Below are 21966 nucleotides of genomic sequence, written 5' to 3'. Positions count from 1 at the left end.
AAGAAATCTTCAATCCACTCACTGATATCGCATGTGATTGCAATTTTAGTAATAAGTAATAATTAATAAGTAATGGTACTGAGTCAAATGCTTTTCGGAAATCGAGAAATATTGTATCTTTCTGATTGCCTTGATCCATGGCTTTCAGGATGTCATTTGAGAAAATGTAAGATGGGTTTCACATCACCTATGTTACGGAATCCATGCTGGTGGCAAGGAAGAGGCCATTCTGTTTGAGACACCACATTATGTTTGAGCTCAGAATATGTTCTGTGATGTGACGAAAAAATGTTAGATATATTGAAAGTAGTTTTGTGAATCATTTTTGCTACCCTTCTTGCAGACAGATGTGGCCTGTGCTTTCTTCCAGCTACTGGGTACAGTTTTCCTGTTCGAGAGGTTTACAGCAAATGACTTTTATCAGAGTGGCAATCTCAGGAACGAATTGGGTTTCCATTGGGCCCTACAGTTTTGTTCAGTTTTCATGGTTACATCAGTTTCTCAACATCATTGACACTAAAATCTGTTGCACTTATCTTTTCAGTGGTATGAGAACTAAATTGGGGCCCTACTCCTTGTTTTCCTTTGAAAACGAACATTTTAAAACAGAGTTAAGCATTTCCTCTTTTTGCTTTCCTATTCTCAATTTCGGTTCCTGTTTCGTCCATGAATGACTGAACACTAACTTTGGTGCCATTAACATCCTTTGCACATGTCGAGAATTTCTTTGGGCTTTGTGAAAGATCATTTGACAAAATTTGGCTACAGCGATCATTGAAGGCTTCACACAGTGCTTTCAAACATCTTTCTTTCCATCTCTCCCCATTTATAGCCCCACACTTCGTTTTACACCTGTTATGCACTAATCTTTGTTTCTTTACAGTGACTGTGTGCGATGGACGATCTCTCCCATTATGAACTGTTCTGTTGGGTGTATATCTATCCACTGCTTGGTCAATTATTCTTTTAAACTTGAGCCATAGTTCCTCTACATGCTTCTGTCCAGAGCTAAAAGTTTCAAGATACTCATTGAGGTATGACACTATTTTTCTCTGTAAGGTTTGCTGAATATATAAACCTTTCTACTGGCTTTAGTTTCCCATTGTGTTGTTGTATTACTTGTATCTATAACTGTCTCATGGTCGCTGATACCAGTTTCGATGTGGATATCCTTAAAGACGTTAGATCTGTTTGTTGCCATTACATGTAATATATTTCCATCGTGAGTGGGGTTTTGAACTATCTGTTCTTCAGAGAAAGCATTTAGTAGCATTTCACAAGAGGCTTTTCACGTCCACTACTAACAAACCTATAATTATCCCAGTTGATTGCTGGATGCATGAAGTCTCCTCGAATGATTACAGAATTGTTAGGGAACTTCCTCTAATGTTTTTGGTTGCATCAGAAGGAGAATCTGGTATTGATATATAATTTTAGGCCCACCTTTGATTCTGAGTCATGCCCAAAAACTCTCACACGCAGCTTCAAGTTCTGTCTCAGTGAATTTGAGTTTCTTGTCTACTGCAACAAATACACCATCTCTGTTTCCTGTTTTCTTATCGGTTTTGGGATATGCTTTAATGTTTCCCAAAGATTTCACTGTCGTCTTCAGGTCTTAGCCAGCTTTCTCTGCCTAATTTTAAGTGAGCATCAGTGCCTACTAGGAGAACTTGAAACAGTGGCACTTTGTTGTGAATGCTTCATCAATTAGGATCCTACACTGATACATCTAGGTTTCCCACAGCTATCATTATCATGATTGGACAGAGAATCACCTAACCTGAAAAACCCTTGTGTGCACCCAACACAGTCAGATACTTGGCTAACTGCCTCTGATGTGTAGTACACGCCTTATCTATTTTGGCGGACCCTACAACTCGCAACTCTATGGTGCAAGTATGGGAAGTCACAGCCTATCTTATCACAGAATCATCAGAGTTTCTGGTTCAAGCATTCCACTTGACTGAAAACCAGGGGGCCACTATATGTTCGTTAAATAATGCTGCAGAGTATGAGCTTCGTTAAAGCTCTGTGAGTAAGACTGGTAATGTAACCCTCTCTGCTAGTTGCTGCAATGATCCAAGTATGGGCTTGGAACCCAGACATTCCAACATGTGACACAATCTGTAGTTGGCTGTACCCTGTTGCCTCAATGGCTGCCTGAATAGCCTCTTCAACATGCTGAATGAGGACTCCAGGCACACACACTGACTGCAATTGGTGTTTTGTCCCATCCCTTGCCTCTTTTCTCCTAAGGAGGACCATTATTCGCCATACATGGAACTACCGATGATTAATAAAGGACTATCCTTTTGTGTTTGCCCTCTCTTGACACATGACAAAGCAGGTTTTCTCAAAACAGGTGAAGAGAGTCCCACTGGCTCAGTTTCAGTTTCAGTGAAAGACAGCACCACGAACTTGTATGTTAGAGGGATCAGTATAACACTCTGAGTCCTCCCTGCTAGCTGTCTACCCTGTAGAGGACGCCTAGATCCACCAGTTACACGTCACTTACAGTGAGATGGATGGGTAATGATTGGGCCATTATTTCCTGCACAAGAGACGGTGTCCTTACAACCTTAACGGATCTTTGGTACATCTGCTGCACGACTCTTGGTGGCCGTGCCAACCGATTGACAGTAGTCAGGGCGATTTCCAGCTACTTACGAATTGTAACCAACTCATCCGCTGCCTGAGAACAGCAAACACAGTGAGGCTGCATTACTCGTGGTACAGTATTTTACAGAACAGTAAACACGTTATGCCTAGTGCAATGTTTCACAGAATGTTAATCAAGTAACCTTATACTAAGCGTTCTGATTCTCTTTTAATTCATGAGTTTGATATGTTACAAATATTGTCAGTGTTCTATTGGAATTTAAGTAATTTATAGTCAAAATCGAGGTATCTACTACGACAACTAAAAATTTGTTGCGAGTTTTACTACTTCTCTGAAGCGTTTTTCAAGTTATGGTTGCTAAGAAAGTTCGACAGTAGTGTTAATTTACGATAAATATAGACAATATACACTCCTATTAAAAGAGAGAACTAGCGTCACACGATGTGCTACTTATTCATATTTGCACAGAGCAGAGATCTGCGCAAACAGATCGTTGCGTGTGGACGGGCCTTTACAGTGATTTATTGCATGCACAGACATATGTGCAAATATCTGCCCTGACAGATCGTTGCGGATGTATGGGAATCACTCGTGCGTGTCGGGGTCGAAGCAAACGATCGACTGCAGGTGATATCGCTTGCGATCAGCCACTGTTGTGAATATTATATCGGTTAGTCGACTGTGTGTATTTCGAGAGTTGCTGTTTCCGTGCTTTCCGCAAGTGGTGGCGGGTTGTGTGTGTTGAAGTGGAAGTAGCTGTATAGCAAAAGAGGGGACACAAAGTAAAGGCAATGTTATTTAGATAATGATTCTTACGAGAAATTTTGTGTTTAAATTGATATGTTTTCGTTCGTACACTGTCACAGTTGACAAGGGACAGTTTTACTTTACGCAGTGCAGGTTGTTTGCTTCCAAAAAGGCGCGTAAGGGTATTTATTACTGTATTATTTTTTTGTGGCATGCTATAGTATATAATGTATTGTTTCAGCAATACGTTGTACATAGCGCAAGAATTTCCATTTGTGGTGACGTGTAAACACAAACACATGTGCACGATTAATACGTGCTGTGAAAAATTTACCGGTTTGTGACACATCGTTTTGATATTTAGAAAAAAATGTTACAGATAAGAAGACAACGATAAAACAGTGGAAATAGAATAATTTGCTAACGGTAACATATGGAGCAGCATTTTCTCTCCAACAGTTGAGATGGACAAGAGATGTTAAATGACCAGTATTATGTTTGAGAATTGTATGAGACACTGGGCCACTAGTGCTTGAACTGTTGTGCTTATCTGTCATTCCCAGCTATCCATTAAGATTCTTGTGACGTTTGTTTTAGGAGCCAGAATGCCCAGAGCAGCGAGTATTTTCTGGAATACAACCAACAGGTGCAATCCACTTAGGGAATTATTTTGGTGCTATTCAGAAATGGGTTGAACTTCAAGATGGAGGCTGGAAAACTATATTTAGCATTGTGGATCACCACGCGATGACTATCCCACAAGTAAGTACTGAAGCTGTTTTTTTTTTCTGTCCATACTTGCCATGTAGTGTGGCATGTTGGATGGGTGACTGAATGTCAGTCATCATACTGCTCCTACAGATTTTTTTCTGTCACCTCCTACCCCCCCCCCCCCCCCCCCCCCCCCACCAACTCTGACTGTGATTTGCATATGTTTAAAGCGGAATAACTGAACATTGTGGTACCACCCTTCAGCTTTGATCAGTAACTGCAAGAAACCTATATTTCGAGCTCTACAGTGTTGCAAACATGATGTCATCCATTACAAATTCGAACACAAAAATAAAACAACAATGTGAATTATGTGGTTTTGGGCAGGTCAAGCTAAGAACATGTCAATACTGATAATGAAGACATTAATAAACATATATGTACTCGAAAATCAAACAAACGCAATCCTCAATAATAAAGAAAAACCCTGGTCTTGGTAATTTCACTTGATCTATATAGATGGCAGTACATGGTACCATGAACCAACACATTGTGCCAAAACCTGGTACTGTAAATTTCTCTTGATGTATACAGCACAAATGAACTCCATGATACCATAAAACCACAAACAACTCTACAAATCTCATATCAGACACTTCATTTGACCCACATAACTACTGGAGTATGTGATATTGCAACACCTGAACTTAGTCTTACACCTTATATCAAAAACCTAACCACACTAAATTAGGTAAAACAAACTACCTACCATCCCAGCATAATTACATACAACTGACAGCACAATCCAAAAATTCATTTAAAAAAATTGAATTCACACCAATTTTGAAATACAAGACACACTTAGATTTGCACATAAACACTCAGACCTTACATATTAAATATAAATACTTCACTTACTGGTCTGAGATGGAATGACTTTGGTCAATCCCATATCCTCTTAAGAAACATGACACTTCATGTACTGTAAGCAATTAGACCAAGCAATCGCAGGAATTTAATGATGATCAACATTTCATCCCCCATTGCAGAATTCAGTGACGTACTCTTGAACTTTGTTGCCATATCCATAACTTAAAAAGAGAGACATAAAGTTAGATCTCCATCCATAAAAAATACACATTGCACTAATAATTCTGAACTTGAAACCATATCTATTGCCCAAAACTGCCAACATACAAATAAATTGGTAACAAACCGCCACACCAAGCGAGGTGGCGTAGTGGTTAGCACACTGGACACGCATTTGGGAGGACGATGGGTCAAGCCCGCTTTCCGGTCATCCTGATTTAGGTTTTGTGTGATTTCCCTAAATTGCTTCTGCAAATGCCAGGATGGTTCCTTTTAAATGGCACAGCTGACTTCCTTCCCCATCCTTCCTTGATCTGATGGGACTGATGACCTCTGTTTGGTCCCTTCCCCCCAATCAACCAATCAAACTGCCACAGATATGGCCAGTATTAATCTTACAATCAGTGCTGAAGCAGTACCGTGCAGTAAATCTCAAACCATGTACAAACGAAAACACTCCAAACTAAAGAGTGCCACTCAACACTCCAACATTTCCTCAGGAAACATGATCCATTTCAAATGTGCTGCACGACCATGCTGTCACACAACACAGTTATGTCATGAGTCAAAGCAGGCAAATATTACTATAAACTTAGGGTGGCCCTGAAAATTGTGTGGAGACTGACTTCATTTTAAATTGTGAGTCCACAACTCCCTGACTAAGTCAATTAACGCACAGGAGGAATGCAAGTGTGCCCCCCACCAAAAAACTCATTCATGTTTTGCAAATAAACTATGAAAACTGTGTGTGTATTTCCTCTCTTCAGTTAGTTTGCGTATATTGTGATAGGTGACATCATACATGTGTAGCAAATAGAGAGAGAACAGAACACTAGCAATATTTGTATGTTTCTTTATTTTTTTTTTGAAACCTAGGTGCAGTAATGAACTGACAAGAAGTTGGGCAAACGTGCGGCGGCTGCGCAGTGGCCGGTAGTGCAGTTGCCTGTAACCTAGTGTTGTCGTGTAAAGCCTAGTTTACACGATGACACTAGGCTGCAGGCAACTGCGCTACTGGCCACTGCGCATGTGCGCTGCGCATTTGCGCAACTCGTTAGTGAAACTAAACACTTTCAAGGTGTTGTAACTTTGGCGACACTAGTTGCATGAGGTTTTGAGGTTGTGTGTGTTCGTAGATTGTAGACAAACTGAAATATGAAGTGTGGAACAGAGAATAATGTTCGCTTTTTGGATATCTATGCTTTGCATAGGTGTTTGTGGGATTTCAGTGGTGCTGATTACAAAAATAATCAACATATTGCTGCCACTGAGGCCGTTATTTGTGATCATAACGTAGATGGTTTGACAATATCTGAGCTTCAGGGCAAAATTTATTGAGTTGGGAGCACATATACAACTGAATTAAGAAAAATACAAGGAAGTGTAATTCTAGCTGTGGCAATGCTCTCGTCTACAAGACTGAAATCCCATCGTTCAATTTGGCCAACTCTTTGTTAAGCAATATTGTTGACAGGAGAGAAGGCTATACAAATTAAAGAAGCTGCCTTCTGTATTCAATATTCATCTATTTAAAATGTCGCTGCAGTGCTCCTTATTCACATATGTCAGGATTTTGAAATATTGCCCATGTTCAGATCTATCTTCAAGAGAGTAGTTTGCAAACAATTCTCTTCTTAATGCAGCCTGATTCAAATAATTATTGCTGTTAATGTCAATAATTATTTCTGTTAATGTTAATAACTGCTGGTGTTAATGAAAAGGCGTCATCACCAACTACAACTGCGTCTTATAGCATGACGAGTGTTCTCGATTGTAATGAACGCAATGTGATATGTAATATCAGCTCTGGTGAAAGTGCTTCATGCACGATTTCAGCAAGGGTGCTGAACAACAGAGCTGACGTCTTTCCTTCATCCAGTCACGAGTCATAACACGTTTCTTATTTTTTTCTTGTGCAGTGATTCCACGCAAAAAGCTTTAACTCCATCACAACTCGTGCATCGTGTTGCTACCAAAACTTTCATTTCAGACACGACTCAGGGACCCACAAAACGACGAAACTGAAGTGTATACTGGTGTTGCCGTGTCTACAGTCACATATGAAACCATTTGCTTGCAACTCATTCCACGGAACTAGTAGTGCAACCCAATGTCATCGTGTAAACTAGGTTTTACTTTCAAAGGAAATTTCCTTTTACACAAAATAATGTACGATGAATTTCTTAAATCACAGAGTGTTTGACTCTTATTTAAAAATCAACTCTTTGAGGACGAGCCATTTAGAATAATTTCGAGCCCAGATCAGACATTTATCGTTATTAAACATTTTACTGGCACATTTGTATGATGTATCTTAAAGTGAAACATGTGCATAAAGAACAACATTATATGTGCAAGCTTAACTTCTCTTGCAGCATATTAATCTATAGGTAGTGGTGAGCGAGCGAGTTTATTACGACAATAATCACTCGCACTCCCATCACTTACTATGAATACTTTTACTCTCGCATTGTATACACAATGCGTGTAGCATGAGCGCGTACTACAGAGAACTGATCTGGCTTAGATATGTTGTTCTCGCTGTGGTAGGATATCGATACTTTTAGGGGGTGAGCCAGTGGTTCTAGATCCCCACAAATCTTAGAGACCAATATTATATGAGAAAACTTTGCTTTTCTTGTAGCAACAATATGTATATTAATGTAATCCATTAACTTTTCCTATTTGTGTGTTCACGCAACTTAACAGTGATGCTATTCACTGAGTAAATCACGTGTTGTGTACTTCGAATATCTGCTGTCATCGTCTGGCGAGATCACATGACATGAGCTATGACTGGCTTACAAAAGAGCATTGCAGTCTCGATTTTAATGCTTCAGAAAGTAACATGTGGTGTTTGGTGGAATTTGGATTTATACTTTTGTAATACGAAAATATACAGCGTACATGTTGTTGTACATCAAAGATCTTTCCAAAATGTGATTATTATTTTTTTCCTTGAGTTTCATTTTCTAAAGTGCTGAGAAATTCTACACTGGTGTATAAAACCATAGCCATTCAAAGGATTGATAACTTGTACACTTCCGAGAGGAAGTATGCTGTCACTTAGCACGGAAAAGTGTATTTTCACCCAGGAGAAAATATGTTTTGTAACAAGTAAATCAGGGAATTTTTTTTCCTTTTCCACGTACACACCCTGGACCATATCTGGCAATAATAGAGGCCTGACAAACGATGGGGCATGTTGTGAATGATGTCCTCAATCTCATGTTGAGGCAGTAACACCCAGTCTTTCTGCAGCACTGCTTGCAAGTCTTGGAGAGTGGTTGGTGGATGCTGATGTAATGCAGCCTTTGTCCCTAGTGTATCCGACATGCTCTGTGAGATTCAGATCGGCAGAGCGAGCAAGCTGTACCGTGCGTGCAGTATATTCTGTTTCCAAGAAAACATCAACCACACTTGCTCTGTGAGGTTGAGCATTATCGTCCAGAAATACAAAATCTGGGCCCACAGCACCTCGCAACAACTACACAAGGTCCCAGGACCTCGTCGCGATACCTAACAGAAGTTAAACCTTGCCGATTTAACTGTACAATTTCATGAAGATATATTTGAGTGGTTAATCCCTGCCCACACCATTTGGAATCATCCTCGATATCGGTGTCTTTCCACGATGGTTGGGTCCTGGAATCATCTTCTACAATCCCTTCAGATGCAATTCCATTGAGAGTCATTGTCCTGACCAAATCAGGACTCATATTGACCCACTGTTTGAGGTACACAAGCGGAAGGTCTCCAACAATAAAGAACACTCTGCCAAAGCCTTCAGTACACCGTTTCTCACTACAACACATCCAATGGATGCATTGAGGTCAGATGCCATTTGCCATGCAGTACTAAAGCGGTATTGTCATACACTTACGTCCAAATAATGGCTTTCTCTTTCTGATGTTACAAATGGTCAGCCCTGCCCTGGTCTTCGTGATACAATTTCGATCTCTCTAAACTGTTGCCACATTCGGTAAACAACAGAACGATTCACATTAAGCCATTGGGCGACATCAGTTTGTGACTGTCCTGCTTCCATTCCTCCCATGGACTTCCACCACAAAGAGCCTGATCAGTGTCTTCTCTGTGCCATACCTGCACAATCTGTGACTGTGTACACAGTGATAGTGAATGTGGGACTATCCAGCAAACACTATTCCATTTGAGAGGTGCCCCGACATCATTGTTGGTATGGTCGTCCATTGGCGAGAATGCCATGTACCATATGAGAATGCCATGTACCATGCAGAACATGATTGTATGGACATCTGTTGACAGTTTATATGATTATCTCGTGAATTAGACACAGGAATGGGAGACAGAGGCTTGTTGCTTTAATTTTGGACACCAGTGTAGTATGATTTATCACATGTCGACTCCAGTGCTTGGGGATCTAATCCTTGAGAGTGTTGTGTATTTTGCAAAAACAAACATAATGTCTGATGGGATAGCAGCAATCAGTGATTGTATAATGTTACTTATAATCCGCCTTGATTGCAATTTTTATTTATTTATATGACCTGTTTCAGTTCATCAGTTACAGGAGTAACTGAAATATCAGGTCTGAAGATGGTTCTGGATGAACCGAAACCGGTCGTATGAATAAAAAAATAAGGTTGTGTGTCCAACAATTTGGTAGACTTTGTGTAATGGTTGGTAGCTTTGTTATTGTCCATTGCACTCTTCTCTTGGTTTTGTACTGTTTTTCTGCAATGTTTGCTTTTATTCCTCCCAGAGGGGTGACTGCATACTCTAGTACAAGTATCATGTATATTTTCTCCCCAGGGGCTCAGCATTTGGTTGCTGGGTATGGGCTTGGCGACCCTGGGTTCCTGAACTGGGGACTGGTAAGAGCCACCGGTCCTCTGTTGCCATAAGTTCCAGGAGTACTTCAGTGACCCTTATGAGGCACAGTGGTGGAATGTTGTGTGTTTTGGAGAATGGGGGTCTTGGTTTCACCGCCTGGACCATGAGGAAGGTACACACCTGCAGAAAAAAAGAAAGGAAAAAGAAAAAAGCCTCAACCTCAAGGTATGCTGTATGCTGTGAGGAGAATGGCTGTTGAGGTAAAATAGTCTCTAGCAGCAACCTCTGGGTCACCTGCCACCCACCCACCCTCCCTCGTTGTACGCTCTTCCTGGTTCGACAGTTGTTTCCCTAGCATCTCGTAGGATCCGTATGGAACAGTCTCATCAAACTTCTACTCGTGACAGGACAAGTGTATCGTCAAGTAGCACCTACCCCCACTCATCAAAGAGAGCTTAGTTAGTCAAACCTCCCAAAAAGAAGTCTCAGAATCATAGTAACAGGGCATTAGTGTGCCATAGCACTTTCATTGTAATCAAGAGAACAACGGGAACCTTTTAAAAGGTCTCCCTTTTCTATATTTACAAGATATTGGAAGGTATTGCTGAGTCCCTAAAAATGGAACACTTGTAGTTCGAAACTGCTAAGTAAACCAAGTATCTAAGCTTCTGGGATGTAAGGCATTCGGTGGCTACCCAGTCAAGGCTGAGTTGCATACTACCCTTAATTTTAGTTGGTACGTGGGTACCTGCTCCAATATAATGGAAGTGGACCCTGTGGAGTTTAATGAAGAATGGAAAAATACGGGCATCACAGAAATGCAGAGCTATATGAAAAGAGTCAATGGTAAATTGGACAAATCTGCAACATTTATTGTAACATTTAGTACTCAAGAATTACCTGAACATATTCTTTCAGGGTACATCTGTCTTAAGGTTCGCCTGTGAGTTCCTAACCCAGTGCGATGCTTCCAACGACAAAGATTTGGTCTCACTATTATGGGATGTAATGGGAGGGCTATGTGTGGCAATTGCGGAGGCTCAGCTCATGAATCAGGAAATTCTTGTACACTTCCTCTGAAATGTGTAAACAGCTACAGGGATCACCCAGTGTCGACCCCCCTGCGGGTCCGGGGGTTAGAATAGGCCCGAGGTATTCCTGCCTGTCGTAAGAGGCGACTAAAAGGAGTCCCTCCTCCTCAAGGGGGTAGTAAGCAGCTGCGTCCGGAGACGGACGGTTCCACGACCTATATTTGCGGTCATTTTGGTTTTTCACTTCTTCTCGTTTCTTCCTTCCTTTGGTTGGTTCCTTTCTTTGTTCTTCTCCATCTCACTGTCTTCCTTACTCTTTCCCTTGCCTTCTTCTCCTTGCCTTCTTCTCCTTGCCTTCTCTGGTCTCCGCCTCGGCATTTGAGACAGTCTGTCCTCTCTCTCCCTCTCTCTATTCTTTTTCCTCTTCTTCCTTCCTCCCTGTGCGCACCTGAAGGCCGACCCACGCGTTCGCACGCGTAGCCGGTGACGGGGTAACGCGTAATTCCCCGCCCTGGGTAGACAAGTAAGGCACGCACGTACCCCCTGGTAAAGGCCAGGCCCAGGGAGGGGTGATTGCCTGAGCTGATACCTTCTGACCATGCCGATTGGTCCCTCCGTCTGTTTCTCGGGAGGTGTGACCTGAGGTGTAAACATTCACCTAAGGCGGGAGTGCCCTCTGAGAGGGTCCCCACAAGGAAGGAGCGCGCCATCGGAGACGCTGGCAATCATGGGGGATTCCTCCGCAATGGATTTCTCTTCTTCTTCTCTCTCGACTTCTGCCCACAAACGGAAACTTGACCAGCCACCAGTGACAAAAGTACTACCACCTGCCCCACAGTTCCTTGTAGTTTCTTGATCTGAGGACGGAAAGGATTTTTCCTCTGTCAACCCTTTTGTTATCCAGAAAGGCGTAGATGCCATAGCCGGATCTGTCAAGTCTTGTACCAGGTTGCGTACTGGTACCTTGTTACTAGAAACTGAGAGCGCCTTTCAGGCACAAAAACTACTTCGGGCCACACTCCTGTACACGTTCCCTGTCCGGGTGGAGGCTCACCGCACTTTGAATTCGTCTCATGGTGTGGTATATACTAGATCACTCGACGGATTGACTGACGAGGAGATTCAGTCTTTCCTTGCTGAGCAGGGTGTGACGGCTGTCCGTAGGGTCATGAAAAAGGTCAACAATGACCTTGTACTGATCCGGACACTTTTCTTGACCTTTGATAGTGTTCAGCTGCCGTCGCGTATCAAAGCGGGCTACGAGGTTATTTCTGTTCGCCCCTATGTCCCGACACCTACGCGCTGCTACCAGTGTCAGCGTTTTAATCACACTCGCCAGTCTTGTTCCAATGCGGCTAAATGTGTCACTTGTGGCAGGGATGCCCATGAGGGTGACTGTCCACCTCCGTCTCCTCGTTGTGTGAACTGTCAGGGTGACCATGCAGCGTCCTCCCGCGACTGTCCCATCTACAAGGAAGAACGCTGTATCCAAGAAATTCGGGTCAAAGAGAAAGTGTCCACCTCGGCTGCTCGCAAGCTATTTGCTAGTAGGAAGCCCACGCTGCTCCCAGCGAGGAAATACAGTACTGTCCTCGCCTCTCCTCGGACTACCAGGGAGGTGGCGACGCAGACATGCGATCTGACCTTCAGCACCACGGTCGTCCGTTCGGCCAGTGCTAAGATCGCGCAGTCGACATCTCCTCTTCCTCCCGTCACCCCTCCGACACAAGCACCTTCATCAGCTTCTGCCAAGACGAAGACCCAGAAGTCAGATGCACGGGCCTTCAAGAAGGAACCGTCCCGTGCAGACTTCCTACATACCTCGAACTCCCAGCCGTCGACCAGTACTTCCACTAAACGACCTTCCAAGAAGGCTCATAGGAAGCACAGTTCTCCTTCTCTGCCACGGCGCATTTCTTCTCCTGCGCCACCCAGCGGTTGCCGCCCCAGGCTGTCATCCGTTTCGCCTGGCCGCACCGCTGGTAGCCGAACATCTGGTCGTTCACCTGCAGAGGACGCTCCCCCTCCTGGCCATCTTAACAGGATGGCCGATGAACCTATAGAACCAATGGACGATGATTGTCCGCCTACTGATAGCGGCGGCAGTGCTCGCTCGAAGCCAGGCCCTCAGCGGCCTTCGAGGTGACCCCTTCTTTCATCTTCCTTTTCTTCTCACGATGGCACTTATTCACTGGAATATTCACAGCATTCGCTCCAACTGAGAGGACTTAAAGTTGCTGCTCTGCTTGCACCGTCCGCTCGTCGTAGCCCTCCAGGAAACGAAGCTACGCCCATGCGATCAAATTGCCTTGGCACACTACACCTCTGTGCGTTTTGACCTACCCCCTGTGGTAGGTATTCCGGCTCATGGAGGGGTTATGTTGCTGGTCCGGGATGATATTTACTACAATCCCATCACATTGCACATCGGCCTGCAGGCAGTTGCCATCCGAATTACTCTCCCCACTTTTACATTTTCCATTTGTACCGTTTACACTCCATCGTCATCTGCTGTTACCAGGGCAGACATGATGCAAATTATTGCTCAGCTACCTGCACCATTTTTGTTAACTGGAGACTTCAATGCCCACCATCCCCTTTGGGGCTCTCCAGCATCCTGCCCGAGGGGCTCCCTATTAGCAGACCTTTTCAACCTGCTCAATCTTGTCTGCCTCAATACTGGCGCCCCTACTTTTCTTTCGGACACATCTCACACCTATTCCCATTTAGACCTCTCTATATGTACTACCCAACTTGCACGCCGGTTTGAGTGGTATGCACTTTCTGATACATAGTCGAGCGACCACTTCCCGTGTGTTATCCATCTCCTGCATCATACCCCCTCTCCGTGCTCAACTAGTTGGAACATCTCCAAAGCAGACTGGGGGCTCTTCTCTTCCAGGGCGACCTTTCAGGATCAAACCTTCACAAGCTACGATAGTCAGGTCGCACACCTCACGGAAGTCATTCTCACTGCTGCTGAATATTCCATCCCTCACACTACTTCTCCACGTTGCGTACCGGTCCCCTGGTGGACCGCAGCATGTAGAGACGCTTTACGTGCTCGTCGACGTGCTTTACGCACCTTTAAACGCCACCCTACAGTGGCGAATTGTATCAATTATAAACGATTACATGCGCAGTGCCGTCGTATTATTAAAGAAAGCAAGAAAGCCAGCTGGGCTGCTTTCACAAGCACCTTCAACAGTTTTACTCCTTCTTCTGTTGTCTGGGGTAGCCTGCGCCGGCTATCTGGCACTAAGGTCCACTCACCAGTTTCTGGCTTGACGGTCGCGAATGACGTCCTTGTGGCCCCTGAGGATGTCTCCAATGCCTTCGGCCACTTTTTCGCAGAGGTTTCGAGCTCCGCTCATTACCACCCTGCCTTCCTCCCCCGAAAACAGGCCACCTTAACTTCCGCTCCTCGAATCGTGAAAGTTATAATGCCCCTTTCACCATGCGGGAACTCGAAAATGCGCTTGCCCGGTCACGGTCCTCTGCTCCAGGGCCTGATTCTATTCATATTCAGAAGGTGAAGAACCTTTCTCCTGCGGATAAAGGTTTCCTTCTTCGTACTTATAATCGCATCTGGATTGAGGGACATGTTCCCGCATGCTGGCGCGAGTGTATTGTTGTACTGATTCCTAAGCCGAGGAAGGACAAGCACTTGCCTTCCAGTTATCGACCCATCTCGCTTACCAGCTGTGTCTGTAAGGTGATGGAGCGAATGGTTAACTCTCGTTTGGTTTGGCTGCTCGAATCTCGACGCCTACTTACCAATGTACAATGTGGATTTTGTAGGCGCCGCTCTGCTGTTGACCATCTGGTTACCTTGTTGACCTTCGTTATGAATAACTTCTTGTGGAAGAGCCCGACCGCGGCTGTGTTCTTTGATTTGGAGAAGGCTTACGACACCTGTTGGAGGGCGGGTATTCTCCGCACCATGCATACATGGGGCCTTCGCGGTCGCCTCCCTCTTTTTATTCGTTCCTTTTTAATGGATCGACAGTTCAGGGTACGTGTGGGTTCTGTCCTGTCAGACACCTTTCGCCAGGAGAATGGGGTGCCACAGGGCTCAGTTTTGAGCTCTCTTCGCCATAGCGATCAATCCAATAATGGATTGCCTCCCAGCTGATGTATCAGGCTCCCTTTTCGTGGACGATTTTACCATCTATTGCAGCGCGCAGCGTACATGTTTCCTGGAGCGCTGTCTTCAGTGTTCTCTTGACCATCTTTACTCCTGGAGTGTCGCCAATGGCTTCCGTTTTTCTGCCGAGAAGACGGTCTGTATTAACTTCTGGTGCTACAAAGAGTTTCTCCCACCGTCCTTAAGACTCGGTCCCATTGCTCTCCCATTCGTGGAGACAACAAAATTTTTAGGTCTTACATTTGACAGGAAACTTAGCGGTCTCCACATGTCATATTTGGCTGCCCATTGTACCCAGTCTCTAAATGTCCTCCGTGTTCTTAGTGTTATGTCGTGGGGAGCGGATCGAACCGTCCTACTTCGCCTATATCGGCCGATCGTCCGCTCCAAGCTGGATTATGGGAGCTTCGTATACTCCTCTGCACGGCCGTCCATCTTACGCCGCCTCAACTCCATACAACATCGGGTTTACGTCTTGCGATTGGAGCGTTTTATACTAGTCTCGTCGAGAGTCTTCATGCTGAAGCCGGTGAATTGCCACTCACCTACTGGCGCGATATACTGCTTTGTCGGTATGCCTGTTGGCTACTGTCAATGCCCGACCACCCGTCTTATCGTTCCTTTTTTGACGACTCTCTCGACCGTCAGTACAGGTTGTATGTCTCTGCCCTGCTACCCCCTGGAGTTCACTTTCATCGCCTCCTTCAACACCTTGATTTTTCACTCCCTGCAACCTTTAGAGTGGGCAAGAGCCACACGCCACCTTGGCTCCAGGTTCAGGTTCGCGTTCACCTTGACCTCAGCTCGCTCCCAAAGGAGGTTACCCCTGGTTCGGTATACCACTCCTGTTTTGTCGAACTTCGTTCGAAGTTCATTAATATGACCTTCATTTATACAGATAGCTACCGAGCGAGGTGGCGCAGTGGTCAGACACTGCATTCGGGAGGACGACGGTTCAATCCCGCGTCTGGCCATCCTGATTTAGGTTTTCCATGATTTCCCTAAATCGCTTCAGGCAAATGCCGGGATGGTTCCTTTGAAAGGGCACTGCCGACTTCCTTCCCCATCCTCCCCTACTCCGATGAGACCGATGACCTCGCTGTCTGGTCTCCTTCCCCAAAACCAACCAACCTATACAGATAGCTCTAAGACCAATGACGGGGTCGAGTGTTCTTTTATTGTCGGGGCACAAAGTTTCAAATACCGGCTCCGTGGCCATTATTCGGTCTTCACAGCTGAGCTCTTTGCCCTCTACCAGGCTGTTCTTTACATCTGCCGCCACCGACATTCTGCTTATGTAATCTGCTCCGATTCCCTGAGCGCCATCCAGAGCCTCAGTGATCCGTATCCGGTTCACCCTTTCGTGCACCAGATCCAACGCTCTCTTCAGCAGCTGGTGGACGATGGTTCTTCGGTTAGCTTTATGTGGGCTCCTGGCCATGTCGGTATCCCTGGGAACGAAGCTGCAGATGCCGCGGCCAAAGCTGCGGTCCTCCAGCCTCGGACAGCTTCTTGTTGTGTCCCTTTATCAGATTGTAGCAGGGTCATTTGTCGGTGCATTTTATCGCTGTGGCATGCCGATTGGGCTGCACTTACGGACAACAAGCTTCGGGCCTTGAAACCTCTTCCCGCAGCTTGGACGTCCTCCTCACGCCCTTCTCGGCGGGAGGAGGTCGTTTTGGCCCGGTTACAAATTGGACACTGCCGGTTCAGCCATCGCCATCTGCTGACGGCTGCGCCAGCGCCATTCTGCCCATGTGGGCAATAGCTGACGGTCCGCCACATTTTAACGTCCTGTCCGGATTTTAATACACTGCGTCTTGATCTTGGCCGGCCATGTACTCTAGATGCCATTTTAGCGGATGACCCAGGAGCAGCTGTTCGTGTTCTTTGTTTTATCAACTTGACAAACCTGTCTCAGGACATTTGATTATGCTGTTTTTTTAATCCTATGCCTGTCAATCTGTCTTTTATTGTGTTTTCCCTTTTAGTTGCTGTTTTAAACTTGTGCCTCGCGGTGCATTCCTAACGTAGTCTGGGCGCTAATGACCATTGAAGTTGTGCGCCCTAAAAAAAAAAAAAAAAAAAAAAAAAAAAGTGTCAAGCAGAAGGTGTGATGTTTCAATGAAGAAAGGAAAATTCAAGAGTTGAAAGTCAAGAGACACACACCCTATGGTGCAGCTAAAAAAAGCTCTCAAAGCTATGCAACCTCCGGTTTTTGCTCCTTCTTTTGCATCAGCCCTTAAGATGCCAATCACTAAGTGTGATGCCTCCACACAAACTCAGACCACAAATTTCGATACAAGCACATGCACTTGTCGGTGTATGTGGGGGAAACGTTGAACTTCAAACAAAAATCATATGGAAGCCATCAGCGATGGGCTTAGCACCTAAGCCACATACCACTGCCCACCATCAGAAGCCTACAAAGCCACCTGCTCAAACCAAGCAAGCAACTCGTCTCATAAACAAGGAAAACTGTCCTTCAGAAAGGAATTCCAAGTTGAAGAAAGTGGTAGTTAACCTTTGAATCAGTGAGCTCTCTCCCTCTCAAATGGGGACCATGCTCTTGAGGATATGGACTTCCAGTCAGAAGAAATGGAGAGCTGGGAACTGGATAACATTCTCCTTGACCTCCCCGGTTTATCACCACCTCCAAGGGAGAAAGAAAAGGCCAACCATTGTGAACCAATGGTCCCTCACAGGGATTTCCGTTTTGCAGTGGAATTTAAATGGATACCACTCACATTTGGAAGAATTACAGCTCCTGGTCCAGGAGGAACCATTCTGCATCTTCTTACAAGATGCTCATTTTAAAGTCACTGAAACACCTTCATTACAGGGTTGCCACCTCTACAGGAAGGACAATATTACTAGAGACAGGGCTAAATGTGACGTGGCTGTTTCAGTTGATGACAGATGCCACTCCTCTCCCATTCCTCTTACCAAGCAATTGCCATGAAAGTTCTAGCACTTTTAACGTCACAGTGTGTTCTTTGCATCTTTCAACTAGTGATTCTTTGGATGTAGATGCACTGACAGAGCTCTTCTGGGCACTCCCATGCTCATTTCTCCTTGTGGGGAACTTCAGTGCACTCAATGTGCTATGAGGCTCGGCTACCAGTTGCTCCAGGGGTCGGATGATTGAGCGACTTGTCCAATCTGAGGATATCTGCCTTCTGTTCTCGGGTTGGATGACACACTTTTCCACAGCCATAGGGTCTTTTTAAGCCATTGACCTCTGTCTTATTTTATTTGTGCACAGGAGACGTTGGCCCATATCACTTCTGAGATCCAACAGGCTGCCGCAGAGTCCATTCACTGGTTTAGTAACCACCTCAGACGAGGGTCTATACCTTGGTGGAATGACAACTGTTGATTGGCAAGCAGGGCCAGACGAAGAGCTCTGCGGAACTTCAAACACCGTCCAACTACAGAAAACCTTCATGCCTTCAGATCTGCTAGAGCATATGCGAGGCAAGTGATAAAAGAATGGAAGAGGACTTCCTGGAAGAAATTCACAACTTCCATTAATCAATCCACTTCCATTGTGCAAGTTTGGGACTCAGTATGGCAGATTTCAGGCAAGGGCAGCCCACGTAAATCGAGTAATGGGGTCTTGGTGGACATACCAGAGGACATGGCTCAGGTTTTAACTGGCCATTTTTTTACTGTCACTATGTCATCCAGACAAGGTCCTGCTTTTCAGGTGTGCCATAGGACTGTGAAGATGAGGAGCCCCATTTCTTCTCGCATGATGAGAAAGTCTACAACCTTCCTTTCTCCACGTGGGAACTGGATTCAGCTTTGTCTGCAACCAGAGACACTGCTCCAGGATCTGATGAGATCCATTATCCCGTGCTTCATCATCTGTGCCCTGAAGTTCACAGCTCCTCTCTTGTTTCAATCAGATCTGGTTTGATGGACAGTACCCCCCACGACTTGGAAGGAAACAATATTAATTCCATTGTGGAAATTGGGCAAGGACCATAACGCCTCTAACAGTTATCAGAGTATAGCCCTTACCAGTTTTATGGGTAAGACTCTTGAACACATGGTCAACTGCTGCTTCATCTTGCTGCTCGAACCCCGACGTCACCTGAGCCGCTTCCAGTGCATTTTCAGGTGCTACCAGTCCACCCTTGACAACTTAATGCTACTGGAGATTGCGATTCAGGAGTCCTTACACTGAAACCATTTGGTTTGTTTATTTTTTGACCTCGAAAAAGCATATGATGCTACTGGGAGGTACAACATCCTTCTCCAACTCCATGAATGGGGACTACGTGGATGCCTGCCACTTCTTATCCGATCTTTTCCTGAGGACCGGCGTATTCGATGCCACATTGTTGATGCCTTGTCTGACTGCTATGTTCAAGAGAATGGAGTTCCCTAAGGCAGTGTACTCTGTGTCACATTGTTTGCCATCGCTGCCACTGGCATTCCCTCCGCAGTCAGGATCCCTGTCAAATGCTCTTTGTTTGTGGATGACTTTGCAATCTTCTACTCTTCCTCTGATCTTATGACGACGACGAGGCAGCTACAGCTGACCATTAGGAGGCTGGAAAACTGGGCCTGGACAACTGGTTTTCAGTTGTCACCAGAAAAGACTACATGTGTTAATTTTAACTGTGTTCATTGAAGTTTCAACCAACCAGTGCTCACAATGGGATGTGTTAATTTTAACTGTGTTCATTGAAGTTTCAACCAACCAGTGCTCACAACGGGAAACACTATTTCACACTTTCCAGTAACTGGTGCACTTTTTGGGTTTATTGTTTTACTCGAAATTAACTTGGCTTCCCCATCTGAAAGACCTATGAAGAAAGGGCTGCCAGTCATTGAATAGTTTGAAATGCCTTAGCAGAAAAAAATGAATAGCTGACAGGTCCTGCCTTCAGCAGTTTTACAGGGCATTTGTTCGATCACATTTAGATTATGGCAGCGTGGTCTGCAGATCAGCCTGTACTTCCTACCTCAAGATGTTAGACGATGTCCACAATGAGGGCATTTGGATATCAACTGGAGTCTTTCGGACCAGCACTGTTCAGAGTTTTTGTGCAGAGGCTGCTGAACCCCCACACAGGATTCGGCGACGTATCCTTTTGGCTCGACAGGCACTGAAAATCTCAGTGTCACCTCAGTCATTGGTATTTAGTGCAGTGGTCAAACCCACCTTAGAACGGCTGTTAGGGAATCAGCTCCATGCGACCAAGCCATTTGGGATACATACTACTGACTGTCTCAAAGGTTTGGATCTATCAGACCTCCAAATACACGCCAGGGATGGAACACATTTCCGCCTTGGTGCGTTCAGAGGCCCAAAGTGATTTTACGCTTGACATGATACAAGAAAACTTGAACTCCAGATTATATTTTTACAACTTTGTTTTCAGCCGTTTCAAGTAAGTACCACAGTTTTATTGTTGTTTTTACAGATGGATCCCAGCAAGACAGTGTTGTCAGTTATTCTGCTGTTTTCCCTGATAGTGTTTTCAAAGTGCATCTTCGGGAACAATTTATGAGTTATGATGCAGAGTTATATGGCATTCTGATGGCACTGGAGAGGATTCACAGGCATCACCGTACAAGGCTTCTTGTCTATTCCACTTTGCTTAGTGCACTACAAGCACTCACTTCGCCAAATGTATCCAGTAGAACAGCTGATTCAGCTCATCCATGACTCCTTAAAGCGGCTCTTAACACCATGACAAGGAGGTGATCTTTTGTTGGGTACCTGGCCACATTGGGATACAGAAAACTACATAGCCAACAAAGCCGCTGAGGAACCACGTTAGAGTGGTGCTGTGCATAAGTACCCCATCCCGTTGCATGCCATCATCTCATTTTCTGACAGACACATCATGCGTCAGTGGGAGACTGAATGGTTGCAGGTGACAGAAAACAAACTGCGGTTGCTCAAATAGGCCACACAGTGTGGCAGACTTCATGTCAGCCTCACCACTGGAAGGAGGCTCTGCTTACCAGGCTGCGCATTGGACTTAACTCATGTCTTACTCCTCCAATGGGAGAATCCACCACTCTGTAAGATTTGTGGTGTCACTTTCAGTTCAACATATTTTGGCAACATGTGTCCTATATACTGATATTAGGCAGCCCTCAGTCTCTATGGAGATCTGCCTACCATCTTCGTCAATGCTGATTTCAGTGTTAGAAGAGTGCTGGAATTTTGTGAACTGTCAGGCTTCATCCATAAATTTGTGGGGGAGGTAGACTTTAATACATTATAAACTGCTATGCATGTGGGGACAGCCTTTGTCCCCACCTCTGAGACTGGCATGCTGACTTTTCTTCAGTGCGCTGATAGCCATTATGTTGAGTGGCCCTCACCTCAAATCATCATCATATATATTTTATATGTGTGTATTGCAGTTTGATCATTACATCCATGAAGATGGCCTTGGATCTGTTTTGTCAGGTTTTGTCTCAATCTACTTTTGTTGAGCAGATAGGTCAGGAGGTTCTCCCAGTTGAGATGTTTATCTAGAAACACCCCTAAGTATCTAGTGTATTGTTTACTCTAAGTTGGATATTCCACAGTGTAAGGTGTATGTCATTTTCTCTTTGATGTCATTTCTTGGTAAGGTGTCCGTGTCTGAACAGGACTGTGTTTTGTTGAACTGGTCAGTTGTGCCACTTTGTCACCCAGTTTTTGAGTTGTGTAAGGTATATTCTCATCTTTCTTTGTATAGTTGTTGTCCTTGTTTGAGCTGCAGCCCACCATTTATAGGCACTATGTATTGTGTTTACAGTGCCATCTGTTAGCAGCTTTATGAACTATTTTG

The 21966-nt window shown here is 44.8% G+C and overlaps 1 protein-coding gene across 1 annotated transcript in view; it reads left to right on the top strand.

Annotated features, from left to right (window-relative positions):
- The first annotated feature begins 3325 nt into the window (after positions 1-3325).
- The window catches only part of LOC126203737 (tryptophan--tRNA ligase, mitochondrial), a 63834-nt gene continuing 45193 nt past the window's right edge, over positions 3326-21966 (top strand). The window contains exons 1-2 of the mRNA XM_049938105.1: positions 3326-3539; positions 3965-4129. Of these exons, the coding sequence (XP_049794062.1) occupies positions 3426-3539; positions 3965-4129 (279 nt within the window). The 5' untranslated portion in view covers positions 3326-3425. The remainder of the gene's footprint in view (positions 3540-3964; positions 4130-21966) is intronic.

The sequence above is a fragment of the Schistocerca nitens genome, chromosome 9 (assembly GCF_023898315.1).
Source record: "Schistocerca nitens isolate TAMUIC-IGC-003100 chromosome 9, iqSchNite1.1, whole genome shotgun sequence".
Lineage (NCBI taxonomy): Eukaryota > Metazoa > Arthropoda > Insecta > Orthoptera > Acrididae > Schistocerca > Schistocerca nitens.
Note: the sequence above shows the minus strand (reverse complement) of the source record. Positions and strands in the feature narration are given on the sequence as shown.